Raw genomic sequence first — 22,161 nt, forward strand, 5'->3', positions numbered from 1 at the left:
TGCTTGGAGGTCCTTTATTCGACCAGCTTGCACCTGTTCGCCTTTACACGGACTACGGGCAGGTATGCGTACACCAAAACAGGTACTGCGGTCGAGGGGGAGCCCCACGATATGGCTATCGTGCCACCTTCGCCTGGAGGCGAACTCGCTGGGGCATTGGTTCTGTCAGAATAGCATAGACTTCCCTTCATGGACCTACTTTACCCAAACGGAGTTTATTGGATCGTCAGTGTTTGGAGATGCCGGACTTCACCAAAGCAGATAATTGAAGATAATGCGAAGGAAACAACTACCCGGTACTTTCCACTTGGCATTGTTAAACATACGTAAATAAAAATATTTAACTACATATTTTAATTTTTTGACATTTTGAATAACTTTGTGGCAATCTAAAATAGTTTTTTTTTCAGAATTCATCTCTCTCTTCTTGGAATTATAAATACCATTAATTTTTTTTTTTAATATTTCAATGCAAAACGATTTGTCCAATGATATTAATTTCAGAAAAATTCGCAACTTGTATAGATCTTTCTTAAATATCGTCAACAAAAAGTGAAAATAATATCTATCTAGAAAATTAAAAATATTTATATACAGTTTTTGATTAATTTAATCATTTTTTAATGTTTTTAGAGCACTTTTATTTGATGTAATATTATGGTCGTAATTTTTGTTTCATATTTTCGTTTTCTTTTTCTTCAACTTTATCATCATTCTGGATTTACGTCCTATATTAGACATCCTATCTTATTGTATTTTACGATATCTCGTTCGTGGTATATTCTATAAAGTTTGAAGATGTATCGTCTTTTTTGGGGTCCCAAAATTAATTTAATTATTTATAATATATAATTATTATTGATATTATTAAAACCCAAAATTAGTATTATTAATTTTGGGTTTTGGGATTTTTAGGTGCCAACTCTCTGACGACTGGACTAAATCAGTTCTAATTTTAGTTCAATTTTAGTCATCATACTATTAGTTTTAAAAAATATTCTACTCAATTTTTTGTCTGTTGATTATTGATTTACTTTTGGAGAAACTTTAACTTAATTTCTTTGTATTAGTAACCAAACAGAAGATTTTTATTAGAACATAAATATATTTCTTTTACTTTCTTAACAGTTATCTTTGCTAAATTAATGTTGTAGTTTTGATAAATTCGAAATTTAATTTGGTGGGATAAAAATATCTTAATTAAAAATAAAAAACGGTGGCTTTGACCATATATTTGGAATGTCGGAGGAAATATTGAAAACAAGGATGTTAAGTAGAAGCCCTTATTTTGAATAAATAAAATAAAATAAAAAAATTTTGAATAAATTTTAGAATGAGGCAATCAGACACTCAATGCGTAGCAGATATCTTAAAAGGGAAATTCAAGTGACAGAGAGATTTGGTTAAGAAGACTGGGAATAGAGATAAAGCTGTATATTTTTAATAAAATCATATTTTAGTACGAACCATCATCAATTAGCGCTACAGCCCTTCTTGAGCTCTGGACTGTCTCAAAATATTCATCCATCCTCCCCTGTCGAGTGTCTGTCTTCTTCATTCTTCTTAGGGTGCCTGTTCCGAACGTTGACGATCATTCTGGTTATGATGACTTTGTTGGTTGCTATACGGAATAGCTGTGTTGAGGTCTTTCTATAGCATGCTCCCAGGTTAGCAAGCCAGGATATTCTTCTTCGTCCTGGGGCCCTTTTTCCTTCAATTTTACCTTGCAAAATACATTGGAGTAACTCATATCTGCCTTGATTTTTAATTATATGTCCCAAGTACTGCAGCTAACGGCACTTCACGACGTTGACTAAATACGCGGTTCTATTCATCCTCCATAGTACTTCTTCATTGGTGACTTTGTCTCTCCATGGTATCTTCAGGATTCTTCTGTATAACCATAGCTCAAAAGCCTGAAGTTTTAATAGAGTTTCAGCCTTTAATATCCATGTTTCTACTCCGATTAGAAGCACTGAGTACACGTAACATTTAAAGTCTTCTTCATTCCCTTACTAAAATCGCCCTTAAACCGTTCTGCACATCGTCCAGATATCTGGACGTAACCATAGCGTAACCCCTTAAGGTTTATTTTATTGGTTTTCACGATATTTGCATCACCAAAAAGTTCCTTAACTCCGCCATATAAGGTCCTCAATATTTGTAGTACCAAACAAAAAAAAAGGAATACAAACTAGGTATCGATTAAATTCTTACTTATTTGGCTTTTGCCAAAAATCACATCATTTCTGAATATTTATGCATTTATACCAACAAAACACTATTATCAGCTGAATAAACATTTTTTCTTATGCTGAGTTCATCTGCACTTTCTGAGAATGCAGATAAGGTTAGGTGACACCTAATCGTCTAGCTTCTCTTTTCTAGACTTAAAAAAATAGCGACTTCTCCAGCTGCTGTTTGTTTTGCTGTCTTATAAAAAGTTACACTTTTCAAACGCAACAGCAACTAGTTCGATATTTTTTTCTTTGGATACCTCACTTTCATTATCCTGTTTTGCGAAAACTCGACGATGCGTTTGTTGAAATACATCTACAATACTGTGGATGAAACATTAAGGCTTAGTTCATAGCCTGTTTCATATTCGGTTAAACTTAAAATAAAGACAGACCAAGCATGTGACTGCTCAAAAAAAAATACTGAAAGTTATACCTACTCAGAGAAATCCGACATTGAACATGTACTAAATCAGACAATTACGTAAAGTGGTAAACAGTTGCTGGATCAATTAGTAGATCCAATTTATTTTATAGACGAACAAAACTAATGGTAAAAATATTACATAATTGCAAGCTTTTAAAGAAAAAATCTAATTTTAATTTAAGGTCACGAAGACATCTAATAAAATCAAGGTCATAGTTGTAAATGCGTAATAAGCTGTAATGGTATGCGTAAAGTACTTGTTCTGAAGTTTCTTTAGTCTTTTGTAATTATAGTGTATTTGTTTTATTAAGTAGTACAAAAAATAAATTAATTAACATAAATAAGGTGAATACTAACACTTTAAAGAATTGTACAAAACTTTTAATTTATTTTATAGACCAACCCAAATAACAAAATACTTTTACTATCACAGACCAACAAAATTTGACGAATATTCGGACCCAGAGATCAGAATATACTTTTCGGGAGGCTTTTATGAACTTAATCAAAATGTAAGTTTCATGTTGCCAAATTGGCTCTGGTTTTCAAGATATTCTAACCTAAAAATGCAAATATAGTGGTTTTTGGCTTAAACATATAATACAAATAGACTGACTGTTGCAATACAGGCCCGTTCCTCCAGTCCGAAAGAGAAAACTGTCCTTCCATCCCTTTCTAATGGGCCAGGTTTATCGCTTATGGTTTGTGTTTTATCGAGGCGTGACGTAAATGACCAATAAGAACGCCACGCGGTCCATTAAACAGAGATGCATAGACTGCTTTGGGTCAGTTTTCTCTGTCACACTCGGGAATGGGCATGTAAAGCAACAGTCTGTCTGTATTATATGTCTATGGTTATAACCTTAAAACATAAATGTTTCCAAAGTATAAATGTAAAAATGCTTTTGTTTTCTCATTTAAATTATTTTCCAGAAAATGTAGGTGCATTGAGCGAAGAAATAAGAAAATAATTTCACCAAGATTTCAAGCAGAAATATTGTCATTTTCAAGGTCACTGAGATGTACGAATGGTGCTAGATTACTGCCGGTCACATAAGAGAACCGCATTAAGTATACTAGTTGGTAAAGTAATCTAACGAGTCAGATAAACTTATACTTTAAGGTGTTATGCCTATAATTTTAGGATAGAAAACATTACCGGGTCTACATAATCTCAAAAATAGCCAAAAATCGCTATTTTGCACTTTTAGGTTAGGATATCTCTGAAACTAGAGTGCATTCGGTAATTTGGAGCTCAGATTCGTATTTAACACACCAAGAGCCTTCGGAAAGGCATACTCTGCTTTCTGGGTCTCAGGCTTGTCCTTCTGTGAATTAAAAACACAAAGAAGAATGTAAACTCCTTTTAAAATCACCCTTTATTGTTACTACTTAATTAGAAAAATAAAATGAATTAAATAAATAACTAACTAATTAAGTTTAGAGAACAGCATAACTAGTCCAATGAGCTATTCTTGAAGGATTTTTTGAGGCACCTTTTTTTGTAACACTCTGAATGCTTGTTTCTTGTTTTTGCAAGTTGTTGGAAATAATCGTGTTATTTTCAAGGCTCTAATCGCTGCCTTTACCCAAATTGAACTCACAATCAGTCGCCTCTATCTAAATATCTTCAAATGACTTTTTAGCTCTGACTCCTAGACATTTCCTTACTGATTGATCCTATGTCCGTATTGGAAAATTGGCAGCTCATGTGACTTATTTACTATCCTCGACTAAAGTGGAAGTTGAAGCGGATTAAATAGATTGGAGGATTATGGAGAGCTGTTCTTAAATCCGTCAATATTAGCTTATATAAGTTGTCATAAATAAATGCTTTATCTTCGAGATACTGAGAAATGCCTTTATCTAGATTGAGGATGGTTTGAACATACGATTACATTTACGTCAATGCTTCCAAATTACTTTAGAGCTCTTGTTCATGGAAATTTTATTACTGGAATCGCACAGTATTGAAAAATTGAACCGCTGGCAGCTATGGACTGAAGTGTATTAAGTGGAATTCACTGTAGTACATTAAGATTATAAATTTCGTTACCAACAAGGAAGATAATGTACACCTCTTTAAATGGAAAATTGGTTGTATCGATCCCCTTTACTCTAGCATGTGTATTTATACATTTAAAAAGACTTTAAATTAAAACAGTAAAAGCACATTTTGTATAAAAGAAGAGAAAAAGCCTATAGCATTGCAATGTATATGACGTCAAGAAAGTTTTTAAAGGATACATCAAGACTCACTAAAAGACATTCTTGAAAGTAAAAATATTGATAATAAATATCTGTGAATAATGCTGAATTTGTATTGGAAACAGGGAGTAAATATAAGAATAGAAGAACGAAGTATAATAAAGCAAAAAATGAAGAAGTAATCTTTTATTTGAAGAATTAATATGCGCTGTTGGCCAAAATATCGGAAGAACTTTAACTTTTACTGGAACATATGAGCAAAACATGCAATAACGGAAGCTGGGGTATTTGAGATATATTATCAAAGAAGATCTCGGACATATTACACGTGGAGAGAAATACACCTTGCTCCAACTGATTATGCAGGGAAAGATCCAAGGAAAGAGAAGCATAGGGAGGCGTAGAATGTCATGGCTGCGCAACCTGAGAGAGTGGTACGGATGTACATCAAATGAACTTTTCAGAGCAGCCGTCTCAAAAGTCCGAATAGCTATGATGATTACCGACCTCCGCCGCAGAGATGGCACTTGAAGAAGAAGATCAAAGAAGATACTTATATATAGATAGTTTACTTCCTAAATAATCTTTTTAACATTTCAAAGATAAAATAAACATATAATTACGTTCTACATTTTTATTAGTATTTTGCACAATCCTTAAAGTGTAGTGTTCGATCTCTTTGAAGTTATTTATAACATATTCTCTAACAAATTTTACTAATAGCACCAAATGTTTTAAAAATATTCTCATATTCTTTAAACACTTAAATTACGACCAATTGTTTAAAGAATATTAGGAAACAACATCTAGATATCTACCAAGAACATGTCGAATCGAATGTCAATGTAAATTAAAAGTATTTATTGTCTTTACCAAACCTAGAAAACCATCCATAATCTTACAAGGGATTGCTATGTACTTTATTCAACTGAATAGAAGGAACGGCATGGCTCAGTTGACAAGATACTGCATCAGGAACTTACCACTGAACTGGAAGTACTCCAAACTATCCATCTACCTGATTATAATTAAAAATAGTAACTATAAGTTATACTGGGACCGTACTATGCTCACAGACCAGTGAGTGGCTCATAATAGACCGAATCTCATACTAATTAACAAACTTACTAGGAATTTTAAGGAAGAAATAAAATATTAGATACCACAGGTGAAATGTAGAAATGTAGATTAGATTTAGATTAGTTTAGAAATGTAATTAATCTCATTTTGCCTAAGATAAGCCAAACGATTTCATAAAAGATTAATTAACTTACTGAAGCAATCCGAATATAACCGAAACAGTTTCGAAAATGTCAAGGACACTAGAAGAAAAATAATGATATTCACACCCAATTTTCAATATTGTCCCAAGTAAAAGAAAAGACAGTTAAGAGTAGTGCCTCTGTATATTCTCTTATACGTATTTCATCCTACCAGGAATCATCAGAGCGACTAGTACAGAAGCTCTAAAAGTGAAATCAAATCTTTTCTCTCAAAAGAAGCAAGAATAAAATGGCTTTAATATGGACGCCCTAGCGACATCTAAGAATAAATCAACAAAGTAGAAATGCAAAGATTTCTTTGACAAAACCAAAATTCAGATTTTTGCTTTTTTCTGTGCCTTCTATAAACTTCAAGGCAAAATAGACGATGTTAAAGGTGTAAGAGAGGCATTAAAGCAAAAATCTGAATTTTGATTTCGTCAAAGAAATCTTCGCATTTCTACTTTGGTGATTTATAATTAGATATTGTCAGAAAGTTCTTAGGAAATAAACTAGGATTTCTAATTTGTAACTTAATTCATCTTTGAATTTTGAAGTTTTTTACAGTTGAACAAATCCTTAATTGTCTTTTTTTCTTGTCACTAGTCTACTTTAAAAATTGATCTGAACCCTCTATATTTCAAATCTCAATGTCACTTCCTTTCAGTAAGGTTGGATACAATAAATTGTTCCCATAATTTGAATGCATATATAATTCTACAGGAATCTGTAATTTAAACTAGTTTAAAGAAATTTATATTCCATAAGTACTACACTTCTGCGTTTTGTAGCCAGATAGCGCATGGATCGTTTTATTCCAAAAGAAAATTAATGTCAAAGGAAATATGGCGGCAATTGAATTGTCGGTAAGAGGTAAATGTACTTGTTTATTTAAATATCAGTTTTAATAAAAGTTGCAATGTTAAAAGTGCAATGTTGAAAGTAGTGTTACTTCTTACTAATTGTGAATATATTTTATTGAAATTTTACTTTTTTAATAAAGAAGTGTCCCCCAAATTCGATGGGCATAATTGTACCCAAAATGACCAAGTGTTATTTTTATTTTCAGAGTAAAATGCCCTCAAACAAATATTTAAGGGAGAAGGAAATGCTAGAAGGGCTAGAAAAACAGTCCAACATTGAAGAATGTGTTAGTGATGACAGTGACTACGAAGAAGAAATATACGTATTGGACAGATGATAGAGGACCATCAAAACGAAGGGGAGGATGAGGAAGATAATAATGAGGAAGAAAAGGAGGATGATGATGAACATAATAGCAAATTTAGTGTAGGATTTGTGAAGATCAATTACGATCTAGATAATAAATACTCAAAAAGATATTAATACGTCAAATCAATGGTAACAATTCCTGATATATCTGAGGTTTACGGCAAAAACCGAAGAAAGATCGAGTAAGGCACATGAATAAACAAGATGTTGTTCAGCACCTAGTCAGTTGGAAAAAAAGTAAAAACACAGACAAACCTTGTAAGGCAAAATGATGGAAAGATATAGCACAAGTAGCACTGTAAAAAAAACAATGGAAAAACTTATTTGTAGAAATCAGTAAAATCGACGTAGAGGAGATATTGTGGTGGTTTAACTTCAAATAAATTTTTTAATGTGTTAACATTCTTCAATAAACAAAGAAAAAAATTAGGTATTGTTTTAAAAAACGTTCAAAGTTAAGTTATATGAATAATGTTCTTTGATTTTTTGAACAAATAATATAACTATATAGAATGCGCACTCAACTTTAAACCGACTTAAAATGTTCTAGGTACATATTTTAGGTGTACTATACAAACAATCATTTTTTTAACAATAACATACCAAATCAAACATTTTTTAAACATTCATATATATCTTCCAATGAAACATTCAATAAGTTCAGAACTAATGTAGATCTAATACGTTCTATCGGTGATGGAGCCGTGTAAATACTGATCTTGAGCCGTTGGTTGTACGGGTTCCTGCCGGAATGGATTTGACGATGACCGGAAGGGGTTTCCGGCGGGAACCATCGGCGCTTCTGGCTGAGGTTCGGTGGTTGTTTCTTGTGAGAACGTTTGAGATGTTAGTGATGGAGGTCTTGGAGGTCGCGGCGGAAGAGGTGTTTCGACGGAACCGTAGTTGGAGGCGTTGCTGGATTGACGTTGAACTAACCCATTTTGAGGCTAAAAGATTTAAAATGATTATATAAGTAAAAATCTTATACTAATTTTATCCTACATAAAGAGACATTTATCCTATACAGGGTGTTTCAAAAAGGTATGTCATAAATTAAATCACGCATTTCGGGGACAAAAATAAATTGATTGAATCCAACTTACCTTTACAAAAGTGTACACAAAAAAAGTTACAGCCCTTTGAAGTTACAAAATAAAAATTGTTTTTTTGCATTATCTCCTAAACTACCTGACATTTTGTAGTAAAAATGGACACGTTACTTTCTTTTTCTGAAAACATTTTTCATACAGAAGAAACAACAAAATCTAAGCGCACAGAAAAATTTTAAGGGGTGTGTGCAGCCCTAAATCCCCCCAAACTTTTGATTACGTTCAAATCAAATGAATTTTGTGGCATCATTAGTTTAACACATTATTTTTAAAACTTTTTTGCCTCTTATCACTTTTTCGAAAAACTAGTTTTTTCTAGTTGGCCATAAAATTACAATTAGTTTCTACGGATACAATAATTACAAACAGTTCCATCAATAATAGTCAATAATTTGAAGCTATCATTTATTGTGTGAATAAGATTAATATTAAAAATTTTGATATTACAATGGCCTACACATTTCAGCAAATGGCAGATATGCATTTACCTTTGGGTAAGTTGGATCAGATTAAATTATGATTTCAATAAACTATCGGGAATATCGTAGGTGAATGTCAAGGAAATAGTGCAACAGCCGCAAGGCGTTATGCAGTAAAATACCTCAATCGAAATACACCCGATAGACGATTATTTCTGACCATTGATCGTCGTTTACGGGAAACGGGTACATTCCAACCGCAAGTTGCTGGCAATAGTCGTAGTTCAATAATGGATGCAACTGATGAAGACATTTTAGAAATCATTGAAGAAGTCCCTGGAACAAGTACAAGGCTAATAGCTGCTCAACTAAATATTCCTCACGTAAGGGTTTGGAGGCGTTTGAAGGATCAGCTGCTTAAACCCTATCACTTAATAACGGTTCAAGAGTTATTGGTTGAAGATTATCCTAAAAGGATTGGATTTTACGATTGGTTGTTAATGGAAAACACTCGAAATGTTAATTTTATTAGAAATATTTTGTTTACCGACGAGGCTACCTTCAGTAAAAATGGAATAACAAATCATCATAACGAGCACATTTGGTCCGACGAAAATCCTCACGCCAAAAAAAACGACTCATCACCAAAGGACTTTCAAAGTTAATGTTTGGGCAGGAATTGTGGATAACAATCTAATAGGCCCAGTATTTCTTCCCAACAATTTAAATGGTGATAATTTTTGCAGTTCTAGGCAAACGATTTACAAAAGTATTTGGAAGAAGTGAATATTGCAATAAGGCAAAATATATGGTTTCTACAAGATGGCGCTCCACCGCATTACAGTAATGAAGTCCGGGAAAACCTTTGCAGGCAGTATCCTGGTCGGTGGATTGGAAGGGGTTGTGACACACCTATTTCTTGGCCACCCAGAAGTTCAGGTGTTAACCCCATAGACGTTTGCTTTTGCGGGTTTATCAAAGAGAAAGTGTATTCTGTAACAATAGAAGACGAACAACAATTGAGGGTTAGAATAATTGAAGCTGCAAATCAATTTCGTCAGACAAATATGATTTTTCAGCGCATTCGGTTTTCCTTATTAAAACGATACCGAATGTATATTGAAGAAAATGGGGGTCATTTTGAACATTTATTGTAATATCATATTTATAGAGGTTATAGACATTTTTTGTACTTGTTAATTCATTTAAACCATTTATTTAGTTGCACGTAATTTTTTTAAGGTTAATGAAAAGGGCCGTAACTCAATAAAAACTGTTTCTTGAATTTTTCTGTGCGCTTAGATTTTGTTGTTTCTTTTGTATGAAAAATGCTTTCAGACCAAGAAAGTAACGTGTCCATTTTTATTACAAAATGTCAAGTAGTTTAGGAGATAATGCAAAAAAACAATTTTCATTTTGTAACTTCAAAGGGCTGTAACTTTTTTGTGTACACTTTTGTACTAAAGTAAGTTGGATTCAATCAATTTATTTTTGTCTCCGGAATGCGTGATTTAATTTATGACATACCTTTTTAAAACGCCCTGTATATCTATAAAGAGATTTTTAAGTTATTTAACTTGAGACAAACACTTATTACTTATAACATTTATCTTTGTTATAGGTTTCTACATCAAAAACAAGGTTTTAACCCTTAACTGGTATGTCACGAATGTGTAACTCGACTTCGCACTCTTCTTTTTTACTGACTAAAAAATGGCGAAGAAATGTAAAGTAACTAAACTGTTCTAAATGAAATAATTATTATAAAAGTTTTTATAATAAAATGTTAGTCCAGTCATCTTCTTCTTCTTCAAGTGCCATCTCCGCGGCGGAGGTCGGTAATCATTATAGCTATTCGGACTTTTGAGACGGCTGCTCTGAAAAGTTCATTTGATGTACATCCATACCACTCTCTTCAGTTGCGCAGCCATGACATTCTACGCCTCCCTATGCTTCTCCTTCCTTGGATCTTTCCCTGCATAATCAGTTGGAGCAAGGTGTATTTCTCTCCACGTTTAATATGTCCGAGATATTCCAATTTTCTTGTTTTAATTATATTTAAAATTTCTATTTCTTTATTCATCCTTCTCAGAACCTCTCTGTTTGTGACGTGTTCTGTCCACGATATTTTCAGAATTCTTTTATACACCCACAGCTCGAATGTCCAGTCCAGTCATCAAATATTGTCAATTTTGGAAACCCAAAAGAGATGAAAAACTTTTGTGACTGCTACCCCGGGCTTCCTCGTTAAACCACTCTCGTAGGGGGCGAGGACGTAAAACATTGAGTTACCAAGAATCTGTACGCCGTAGAAAGAAATGTTTTAAACAAGTAATGTAGCTGAGATATTTTTGAAAAAAAAATGTGTATTAGCACATTTTGTTTGGAATGAACAGTTCTTTCAGAAACAATGCTTAAAGCAACCGGCGATTTTAGATGTCAGTTACACGCGTGAATGCAACTGCGTATGCACTTTTTGCATTTTTTGGCAAATGAAGTCAGTTTCTATAAATTTGTTAAATAAACAAACGTTGCGTGATTTTTGCCATTTTTTTAGATTCTCATAAGAATTATTCTTCTTATTAGATTATTTATCAAATTATCTGTCATGCTAGCCACACCCTTTTGCACTTTTTAAAGTCAATAATAGGTTTGTGAGCAACTGCTTCTAGTTGAGAGAATTTTAACAATAAATGTAGTATTTCACGAGTTGTGATACTGTTCATCCATTTTAAGATTATATGATCAATTTCTACACAAAGCTGAACGTTAACGTATGGTTTCTATAGTGAAAGTATCCAAATAAACAGCACATCGATTCTCAATCAATTGAGCGCCCTGTGCCGTAATTTGAAATCTACTAGTGAGCATAGAATGTCAACGTCTATTCGTATTCTGGCTCTATTGTAATATTGGTTTACATTGTCTATATCAAACCAAAAATGTTATATCATTCAACATGGTGATTACGCTACTAAAAGTATATTTTGATTACATTGTCTATTTCAACTACTCAAATATTTCTATAACTCTATATTAATTATTATTTATAATGTTACTTACAGGTGGTTTTTTAATTGGCATGGCTTCATTCATTTGATTCCACTGCTTTTCTTCTTCAAATTTTGGGTCTGCCCATTCTTGAAGTTCTCCTGAGGCAAATAACCCATAAAATATAATTCCCGAATAATGGACAAGGGCTGATATTATAAAAACTATTCTCCATTCTTCTTTTTTCTGAAAAATAACATTAATATATTACATTTGTTTAAGGTATAGTGGGGTAAATCCATAAATTCTCCTAACTGTGAGGTAGAAATCTCATTTATTTGGTGTGAAATGTTTAATGTAGATGCCTTTAACATTTTGTGAGTTTCAAGTTGATAGTTATAGTTAAAAAGTGTGTGTTTTATATTTATAGATGCGCCGATTAATTTTATTACTCTTATAAAATAAATTTCGATGTTTTAATTATATATATATATATATATATATATATATATATATATATATATATATATATATACATAAACAACATGATTGTTTTATTGACTAGAATTTTAAAATCGATTTTATTATTGCAACAAAGATTTTGTTCATAAACATTCAGTATTTTGTAAAAGTAAAACACCTTTGACCTTTTCGACATTGCAATTCGTTCAACTTTCGAAAAAAAAAACCTCCCAGAAGTAGAAGTAAATTTGTTGTGTAACTCTTATTTTATCTATTGTTCTTTTTGTCAGAGTCAGTGTTTCTGCACCATATGTAAGAATCGGTAAAACGCACTAAAACCTTTCTTCTTAAACAAACTGGAATAATAGACTTGAAAATGTTATTCAATCTACCAAAGGCAGTCCATGTGAGACATATCCTTCTTTGTATATGCTAAGTTTCTCTTTATATATATATATATATATATATATATATATATATATATATATATATATATATAATATATGTATATATATATATATATAATATATGTATATATATATATATATATATATATATATATATATATATATATATATATATATAATATATGTATATATATATATATATATAATATATGTATATATATATATATATATATATATATATATATATATAATGGCTATACACCCCAGCGTAGGGTTAAACCGCGAATGCTTTCTAGATCCTATTTCTTGAGTGGATCAGTCTCTTTAGTTTATGTTATCTTCTTGACAATATCTCTCCATTTTTTCCTTTCTCTAGTTTTTCCTCTCCATTCTCTGACTCCTGCCCTTTGGAGGTCTGCTTAAACTTTTTGCAGCCACTTTGACCTTGGTCTTCCCCTTCTCTTTCTTCCTCCTGGATTGCATTCTATCATTGCGTATGTCACTGCTTCATCTCCTGCTCGCCAAATGTGACCTAACCATTTAACTCTGCATTGCTTTATTTTAGTTACGATATCTTCCTTAAGTTCTTTCTTAATCTCTGCATTTGTTCTGCTACGATATTCATTTTGCTCTGTTCTGATTGCTCCTAGTATGGTTCCCATAATCTTTCTCTCTGCTATTCTTAAGTCTTCTTCATCTTTTTTAACCATCGTCATTGTTTCTCCTGCATATAAGTTTATCTTTACTATATTATAATTATTATCTTTATATTAATTATTATAACATATTATAATTATTATCATTATATATTATCTTTATAATTTAAAATACTACCAAACATAATGGCGTGGAATATAAAAACTATATTTTGGAATATCTTGTTCATGGAAGAAAAGGAAAATGACAAACAACTGATTCGACTATCGTTGCAGCCTACGACCTTCAGGCAGTGCTAAAAATTATATTTAATCACCATATCAAAGTTTTTCATGTTTACTTTACATCATATAGTTGATTAACCTTATTTACAGTACTAATAAAAGAGAAAAAAAACTGTCACACTTTAACCTACAACTACATCAACTGTGTCAATTTTACCTCTCAAAATATATTAGACAACAAAAACTATTCCTGTTTGCCAGTTCCTTCTGCATACAAGTGATGTAGTGTTACAAAATACCTCCCTTTTTTAAATTAAATGTCTGTTTTTTCTTTTTGAATGTGTTCGGTTTGTCCTTTAGTGTTTTTAATTTTAATTGACATCACAATAATTTCTTTTTTGTCCAAATACACACCAAAATTGATAATTTTCATTAACTTGATAATTATAAGTGGGAGCAATTGCACATCCAAACATAAAAAATAGAACATCTATCTTATTCTACATTGTCACAGTGCTGTCTGTTCTAAATAAGTAATTTCAATAAATAACACAGATTTTCAAAATATACCTCTTCAATAAATATCAATAACTTTTAAATAATATAACATCACATTTAACTTTCAACAAACAGTTTACACAATACACATATTCCTAGTCTAGTTCTTAATATCTTTCCCTTCAAAAACTAATATAATTGCAGTAAAACTGATAATCACCTATCACCAGCTTATCATAACGGATTTTTAAACTATGTTTTCTCAAACATTTAATAATATTCTTTGTATCGGCATGTAAGTAATATTTATTTAATTTCAATTTGAATCAATAATTTTTCACTTAATTTTTATTTAATCAATGTAAATTCATATTTAATAATCACACACATAAAATTGGCATAAGGGTTATATATTCTGTACCAGATAGCACCCTAATACAGGTTATTATATTTTCAGCATGTAGTTAACCATGTACCGTTGACCTGAGGATGCATAGCAACTTATAGTATGCTAAACCCGCTGTTGGTGGTAGAATAAATTGATTGTGAGTAAGTCTTATTCTTATTTCTTTTTACCTATTTGAAACATCTAATATTTTTCTTCCAATAACTATATTTCTTCACATTATGATTTTAACCAATTTCCTTTGGTCCCAACCCGTGCGACTGTCTCTTTTGTTTTCTTACATTTTAATCTTCTTATGTGGCATTTTTTGTTACTATTTTTTTTTGGAAACCTTAAATCTAAACCTAAATTGAACAATAACAGGACATCATCAGACGATATGTAAGCATCATAATATTTGTTAATATTCAATAAAAATTCACTTTAATTTCTGATTGCTACACTGTAAATATTTATTTACTGTAGATGGCTCATAATAAAAAATTCTCAAGCTCAAAAAATCACAAATCTTATAACTTAAAGACATCCATGTTAATTTGTAATCTCATATTTTTCTTAACTTCTTAATATTTTATAGTTTCACCGTGTATAATTGAAACATTGTAAAAACATATCGTGTAATATTTTAATAATTAGTTCATTTACCTACAACGTAATAAGTTGCCGAATAATATATTTTCCAATTGAACTTCCTAAGTGTTACAATTACGGTCTAGATAAAATTTCATTGCAAGCTTATAGTTCAAAGTTTGTTAGTATGATAGAAGCAATAACCTCTGTGCTGAGGTATACATTATTTGTGAGATTATAAATTGGGGATTTCAGCTCATTCGAGCGCAGTCTATTGTAGAAAGTTACCTAACCATCATCTTTAGTGTAACTATAAGTAGCTGTCAATAAAACCATAATTTTTACTCCACAACTTCAACGTTTTATTGTATTTACCATCGTCGATCGAGAAGAAGTGGACAAAGGGGCATTACAAACGATTCGATCCTTATATCTACATTCGAATCTGTCTAAAAACTCTCTGGTAAAAAACGGCTCTTCTGCAATTATGTCGGTTTGATTTCACAGCGACGATATATCAAATCGCTTGGCTTTTTACTATTCTGGATTTCAAGACTTAATTTCAAACTTTATATTTAAAATACATCTTCATAATTTAAATCAATAATTTTTTAATATCAAACACATAGGTACATAAATACTGGCTAACAATATGTCTGTTTCTGTTTTACTGTTTTAGTGGTTCGCTTGGACGCCTCTTTCTGGTGAATTATAAACTTCCAATGAACAATGGTATCATTTCGGGACGGCGAAAATGACATGCATACAGATACAGCGAGCTCGATTTTGCAGAGGCAGCCGTGCAGAAAAAGTTGGGGTTGTTCTACTCTGGCGGGCACATTGCTCTTTGTGAAATATAATCTGGGCATCACTTTTTATTTTAAAGTGGCTTTTCCGTGACGTGTGATTTGTTGCACCAAAAGAGGGAAACGGAGTTAGTAGCGAAGCTGTGCTTTGGTTTTATGGATGTGATTTATGAGGAATATTTTACACTTTTATATATTAACTTTATAAAACATAAAATATAGTTTCAACGGATTAAAAATAAATTTAGTATCATCTATAACTTACTGCTTGAATTGTCATTAATTATATGCTAGCGCTAGATAACACCACAGTTAGTTGATAGAGCTTTTAAGTTTAGTTAAACGGTGAACCTCTGTAACAAGATCATATACAACAGACTATAAAATACCATTCTATATAAGATGCTTTAAGGGTTTTTTCGCAACAAGTGACACTGAAAGCTAGCTTAGTTTCTATTGAAAGCGTGTAGAAATATTGTTCTATCCATGAAAACATTTTACGGAACATGACTCGGCCTCTTGTTACAATTCGAAATTGGTCCAGTCTTTTGTGCGGGAAAATGAAGTAAAAGTGCTTAAGAGCGTAGGCGCAAAATTTCGGGCCAGTGCTTTTTAAATGCATTAATTTTTTTCGAATCCTAAAAAAACTAATAAGTATTTTTAAAAAATTTAAATGCAGAATGAAAGAATACATTATTACTGAGGGCCGAAAGTCCCTAAAAACTTCTATAATGTTTATTTTAATAAGTTACAGGGGTGAAAAAAAGAGAAAATTTAGTATGATTTTTAATTTTAAATATCTTATTCAAAAAAACTTTTTGTTTATTCTAAGAGACTTTTGGCCCTCGGTAATAATTTAATCTTTCATTCTGCGTTTAAATTTTTCAAAAATATTTGTTAGTTTTCTCAGGATTCGAAAAAAATGATTGCATTTAAAAAGCATTGGCCCGAAATTTTGCGCCTACGCTTGGCTTGGTAATTCACCAGACTAAATTTCATTAAGAACTTATCACATATTCTCAAGAAATGTTTAGCTAAGATAAATTGCATCACAAAAGAAAAACAAATGATAAAAATTATGGTTCCACGATGATAAAGTCAAGAATATGTGTGCTAAACTAGTGAAGTCAATGCAAAGACGCGTTGGAGAGTACATTTCTGATAAAGGGGGACATACTTCCTACTAATATAGGGGAACATATAAATTTTTCAGTCTACTTATATAATGTGGTGATTAAAAGCTAAGGTTTTAGAACAAAAATGTTTTTTCTTCAGTATAGTAGTTATTTACCTTATGTTTAACTATAAGATGAACTACATATGGTACAATCGCTCCGGCTATGGTTCCTATACCGTTCGACATTCCCATCAAAATACTGGCGTATCTCGGGGCAATATCCAGGTGATTGACGTTGAAGCCAGATATCGCGAATCCACTGAAACCAACTCCTATTGAAAGAGCTGTCATTCCTTGGGTTATCGTATGAGAATAGGCCATTATAAGGAAAAACGTGGCTTCCATTCCAAATCCTGTAAATTATATAATTATATAATCATAGTTAATAAATAAATGCTAAATATGGTAAAAATAAAAAATATTAAAATATATAAAATATGTCAACAGACAATAACAAAATACATGAATTAAAATAAATATTGAACATGATTACATCTTACTAAGGCGTTTGGAAAAGTATTTAGTGTTTATGTACGTATTTAACTTTAATATTTTTTATAAGTGTATTATAATATGAATCTCGAGAGACCACCTCCAAGAATTACAGCTTCTATAGAAATATAGCTGAGAAATAAATCGCAACTTAAAAATAAATTCATTCGTTTTTCTTTTTTAGGCCAAGTACTTATCGAACCGCCCTAGTAGATATGTTACGAACTATAAACAACTACAAAAAAATGTTACCTCCACAATTAAAAAGTTTTCTAACTTGAGTTGTAGTTAGTATGCCTTTTTTTCTTAGACGATCTGCCAAAATGCCTCCAGTGGGCACAATTCCAGTCATCAACAAATGTGGTAATGCTCCCAACAAAGCGTTCTACAAAATAAGATCAAATTATAAATATTTATGTAGTTTATTATAAAATAATAACATAAAATAAATTTAATTAATGTTAATAATTATATTCAATCTTTCCTTGTTATTAAGAGGTTGCTATTCAGACTTCTGCATTGGTTTGTAGTTGCCTTGAATTATTTTCCATTGATGTTAACTGTCTTATAAAATGTCCTGAATTCTTTCTCTCTGGCAAGGGTTTCTATATATATTTAAGTTCTTTGTTTAAGCCATTTGGTTTCTTTCTTTTGATGTATCCTTTTTTCTTTTCTTTTCTTTGTCTGTTAATGCTCTACAGTTGTTTTAGTTCGTCGGGTAAGCATTTTTCTGTATGCTTTATTTTTTCTCTTGTTACATTGTTGCATTCATCATCAAACCAATGATCATGAGGTCACACGTTTCTGTTACCATTTTGTCTGTTGTTATTGCTTCAATATTTTCTCTTATTCTGATCCAGGAGGAGTTTATATCTTTCTAGCTTTCTTCGTTTACATTTTTATTCCTAAGCCGGTTGAAGTGTTTGTGATGTTTTAGATTTCTATTGACTTGCTCCACACTTTTATTAGAAATAGTCAACTTATATCTTCTGATATCTCTTGACAATGTCATAGACTGCATTTTCTGAATAGCGATAACCATACTTACTGGTTTGGATACAATTCTAAAATCTTATTTAAAACCAAAACTTACTTCCGTCATTCCTGAATGAAAACTGTCTTGAAAATATGACGCTTGAAATAAAACTAGTAAATAAAAGTTCCACGATCTGCAGAAATTCGCTACGAAGATGGCATAACAAGGAAGTGATGTGAAGAATGATTTCCATGGTGTGTTAGTTAAAGTTGGAGTTACGTAGTGTTGGTGTGCAGTACCTAGGGAATTTTCTATGAAGGCTAATTCTTTGATATCTATACAAGTATGGTACGTTGGTTTCTCAAAAACTAACCAAAGCCAGGAAATATACCTAAAAATAAAAGAAATTATAATTAACTATAATATATAACTTCTATTAGTATAATCAGGTTCTCATTTTATTATTCGGTCAATATTAAAACCTGTATCTATTACAGGTGTTTATTTATGTTTAAACTGGATCTGGTTCTCATTTGGTAAATAATAATGTGTCTAAATATTCTAGTTTTTAATAGTCGAGTTATTTTTGGTTCCGGTATTAAAATTTGATAGAATTTGATACTCCACGGTTCGGCACTCATTTTGGAGCCATTATTAAGAGGGATACGGTTCCGTTCGAGTTCGGGGTCTCAATCTGCCTACTCCCCTCACTCGTGACGTACCAGTATCGTGTTCTGTATAAATACAAGAACCGTCAACCGGCACTAAGGTCTCAATCTGCCTACTCCTCAGTGTCATGTGACGACTGGTCTTACCCTGTGTGCCTGCTGTTATAGCGGTATGCGCTGACGTGGTTTGAGTTGACGTGATCTGAGCGGTGTGGGTTCGGGCGATGGGTCTCTGAAGTAGGAGCTGCCATGTTGCCGGCAGTCGTTTAGCGTCATCGAGCGTGTTTAAGCTTTTAGGCCGTTTTTCAATTTCGATGGCTTGACGAATGATTCTCGATTTAAGGAGCGGATTGAAGCGATGGTTTTTGCTTTTTCGAAATCTATTTTGTGGCCTGTCTGAATATAATGTTGGGCTAATGCTGAAGTAGTATCGAAATGTTTGACTAATATAGAATGTTCATAAATACGGTTATGGATTCGTCGGTTTGTCTGTCCTATGTATGTACGTGGGCAACTAGAACAAGGTATCTCATAGGCACCATGGTCGTCATTGGGGATTTGGTCTTTTACGGATCTGACGAGATTGGACAACTTGGAGTAAGTAGTGAAGATGGTTTTGATGTTTAGAGGAATAAGAGTTCTACTGATCTTGTCAGTGACACCATTAATAAAAGGTAGAAACATTTTGCCTTTATCCGGCGGCAAGGTTTCTTTTCTGGATGGAATGGGGTTTAGATGTTTTTGTCTTATGGAACGGGAAATATGAGTGTTGATCTCTGAATTGAGTTGGGCAGGGTGATGATGTGAGAGTGCATTGAGATAACGGTTAGAATGGGTGGGTTTCCGGTACACGGAATAGGAAGAACTGTGAGGTGGGTTTTTCTAAATAAGAACATCAAGGAATGGCAAAGACGCTTTAGACTCAACTTCCATCGTGAATTGAATATTAAAATGTATTTCAATCAGGTGGGAGAGGAAAAGATTTAATGTGTCTTTACCATGGGGCCAAGTGAATTGAATATTAGGATGTATTTCAATCAGGTGGGAGAGGAAAAGATTTAATGTGTCTTTACCATGGGGCCAAGTGAATTGAATATTAGGATGTATTTCAATCAGGTGGGAGAGGAAAAGATTTAATGTGTCTTTACCATGGGGCCAAATGATAACGGTGTCATCAACGTCCCGTAACCAGCAGGTGAGTTTGAGATTTGATGAGGACTGAGCTGCTGTTTTAAAATGTTCCATGTAGATATCAGCGATTACGGAAGAGAGGGGATCCCATTGGGGCACCTTTGATTTGACGATAGAAATGATTTTGGAATGAAAAGTATGTATTAGACATGCAGTGTTTTATAAGAGATAATATGTCTTCTAGGATTTGATATTTAGATTTCAAGATGGAAATGGTTTCATGATGGGAATGTTGGTGAATAAAGAAAAAATATTAAAACTCACTAGTATATCTCAGGGTAAAATAGAAAGGAAAAAAATGAAAAAAAAAATACTATTTTAGTCTTTTAATAGAAAATGTTTCGTGCCGTATTTCTACACTTCTTCAGTTTTAATGATTGTATTTTAACATACAGATGTAAAGCAATATCAAGTATAATAGTTTTAGATGTTAAAAAGTTGTCAGAGTATATCAGAGAAAACATCTCTTATCAATAATGGACCAAAAAGGAAAGAACGAAAACAAGGTAATGGTAAAATTTTTTTATTATTTTTCATCATAATGTAGATAACCTTCCTTTTTTTTCGAAGGGGAAGGGGAGCATATTGTCGTTACTTTTTCTATCTTGCAAAAATGGCACTATGCTCAAAATTTTTTAGTTATCCTATGAAAGATCCTACCTTTAGGGGGTATATAATAAATTATTAAGCAGGAATTTTGAAATTCTTGACGACTTACAGAAAATCATAAATTTTAAATTGGAATTCCTTATTTAGCTTCTAATCTATTTATCGAACAAAAAATTTAGTTAAAAATTAAAATATGTAACATTTTTTAACTTACCAAAATATACCCATTACCCCGTAAAAGTAAAACGGAGCTAGAGGTCCGAAGTGCTCTATAAGTTCACCAGAAATTGGCATTGAGAACATAACCCCTGCATAACAACCGCTAAAGGCAAGGGTTGCTAGACGGGATCTTTCTAATGGAGGGGCCCAATGTCTCATTATACCGTGACATGCTGGATAGGTAACGCCCTGCAAATCAAGATGCCTTAAATTATCTCTCAAATAATATTTAATTGAACCAACTAGTATATATATACAGTGATTTATTAAGGGTGAGTAAACTATTAAAATTATTTATACGTGTAAGGTAAATATCTAAAAAACGTTTATATAGCTGTCTCCATATGTCTATTGTCCTTCAACAAATTCAAACAAATACTAAAAATGAGATGCTTTAACTAAAGAATGCTTCAAATATAATGTGCAGAATAATTTTGAATTCGGTTCTTCTAATGAAGTTACTTTTTTGTCATTAAAAGTAGAAAAAAAAAGTTTAATTTCTCTTGATTGATATTTATTGTCTGTGTTAATTTTAACTGTACTAATATGCGGGTGTTTACTTTTAAATTTTAAAATGATTAATTTACAATGAGTAATACGATTGTTAAAATACCGGCAAGCGCTTATTGGTAGAATTAAACGGATATTTGTTCAACAAATTAGGATGGCGATCTTGCTACCATTTAGAGAGTACTAAGTCTTGTAATTACTTCCAACTTGAAGGACCAACCACTGGCGTGGGAAATAAGACCACAATCAGTTTAAACAATACGTAGTTTAATAATTGAATGTTACTACAACTAAATTATTATCTATCCAAAGTTTTAGCGCAAGTTCTTTTATTGAAAACAGCCGATCACTGTCCATACCCTAGTCCCTGACACACTACACTAGCACTGATCCAGATTAAAAT

General features: G+C 32.1%; 1 protein-coding gene across 1 annotated transcript in view; it reads right to left on the bottom strand.

Annotated features, from left to right (window-relative positions):
* Nucleotides 1-7,635: 7,635 nt before the first annotated feature.
* Nucleotides 7,636-22,161, bottom strand: part of VGlut (Vesicular glutamate transporter) — a 221,396-nt gene continuing 206,870 nt past the window's right edge. The window contains exons 5-10 of the mRNA XM_072521257.1: nt 21,244-21,437; nt 18,679-18,952; nt 17,838-17,970; nt 17,208-17,446; nt 11,959-12,132; nt 7,636-8,314 (exon numbers count right to left, since the gene is read on the bottom strand). Coding sequence (XP_072377358.1) covers nt 8,045-8,314; nt 11,959-12,132; nt 17,208-17,446; nt 17,838-17,970; nt 18,679-18,952; nt 21,244-21,437 — 1,284 coding nt within the window. The 3' untranslated portion in view covers nt 7,636-8,044. The remainder of the gene's footprint in view (nt 8,315-11,958; nt 12,133-17,207; nt 17,447-17,837; nt 17,971-18,678; nt 18,953-21,243; nt 21,438-22,161) is intronic.

This window comes from Diabrotica undecimpunctata, chromosome 2 (assembly GCF_040954645.1).
Source record: "Diabrotica undecimpunctata isolate CICGRU chromosome 2, icDiaUnde3, whole genome shotgun sequence".
NCBI classification, from domain to species: domain Eukaryota; kingdom Metazoa; phylum Arthropoda; class Insecta; order Coleoptera; family Chrysomelidae; genus Diabrotica; species Diabrotica undecimpunctata.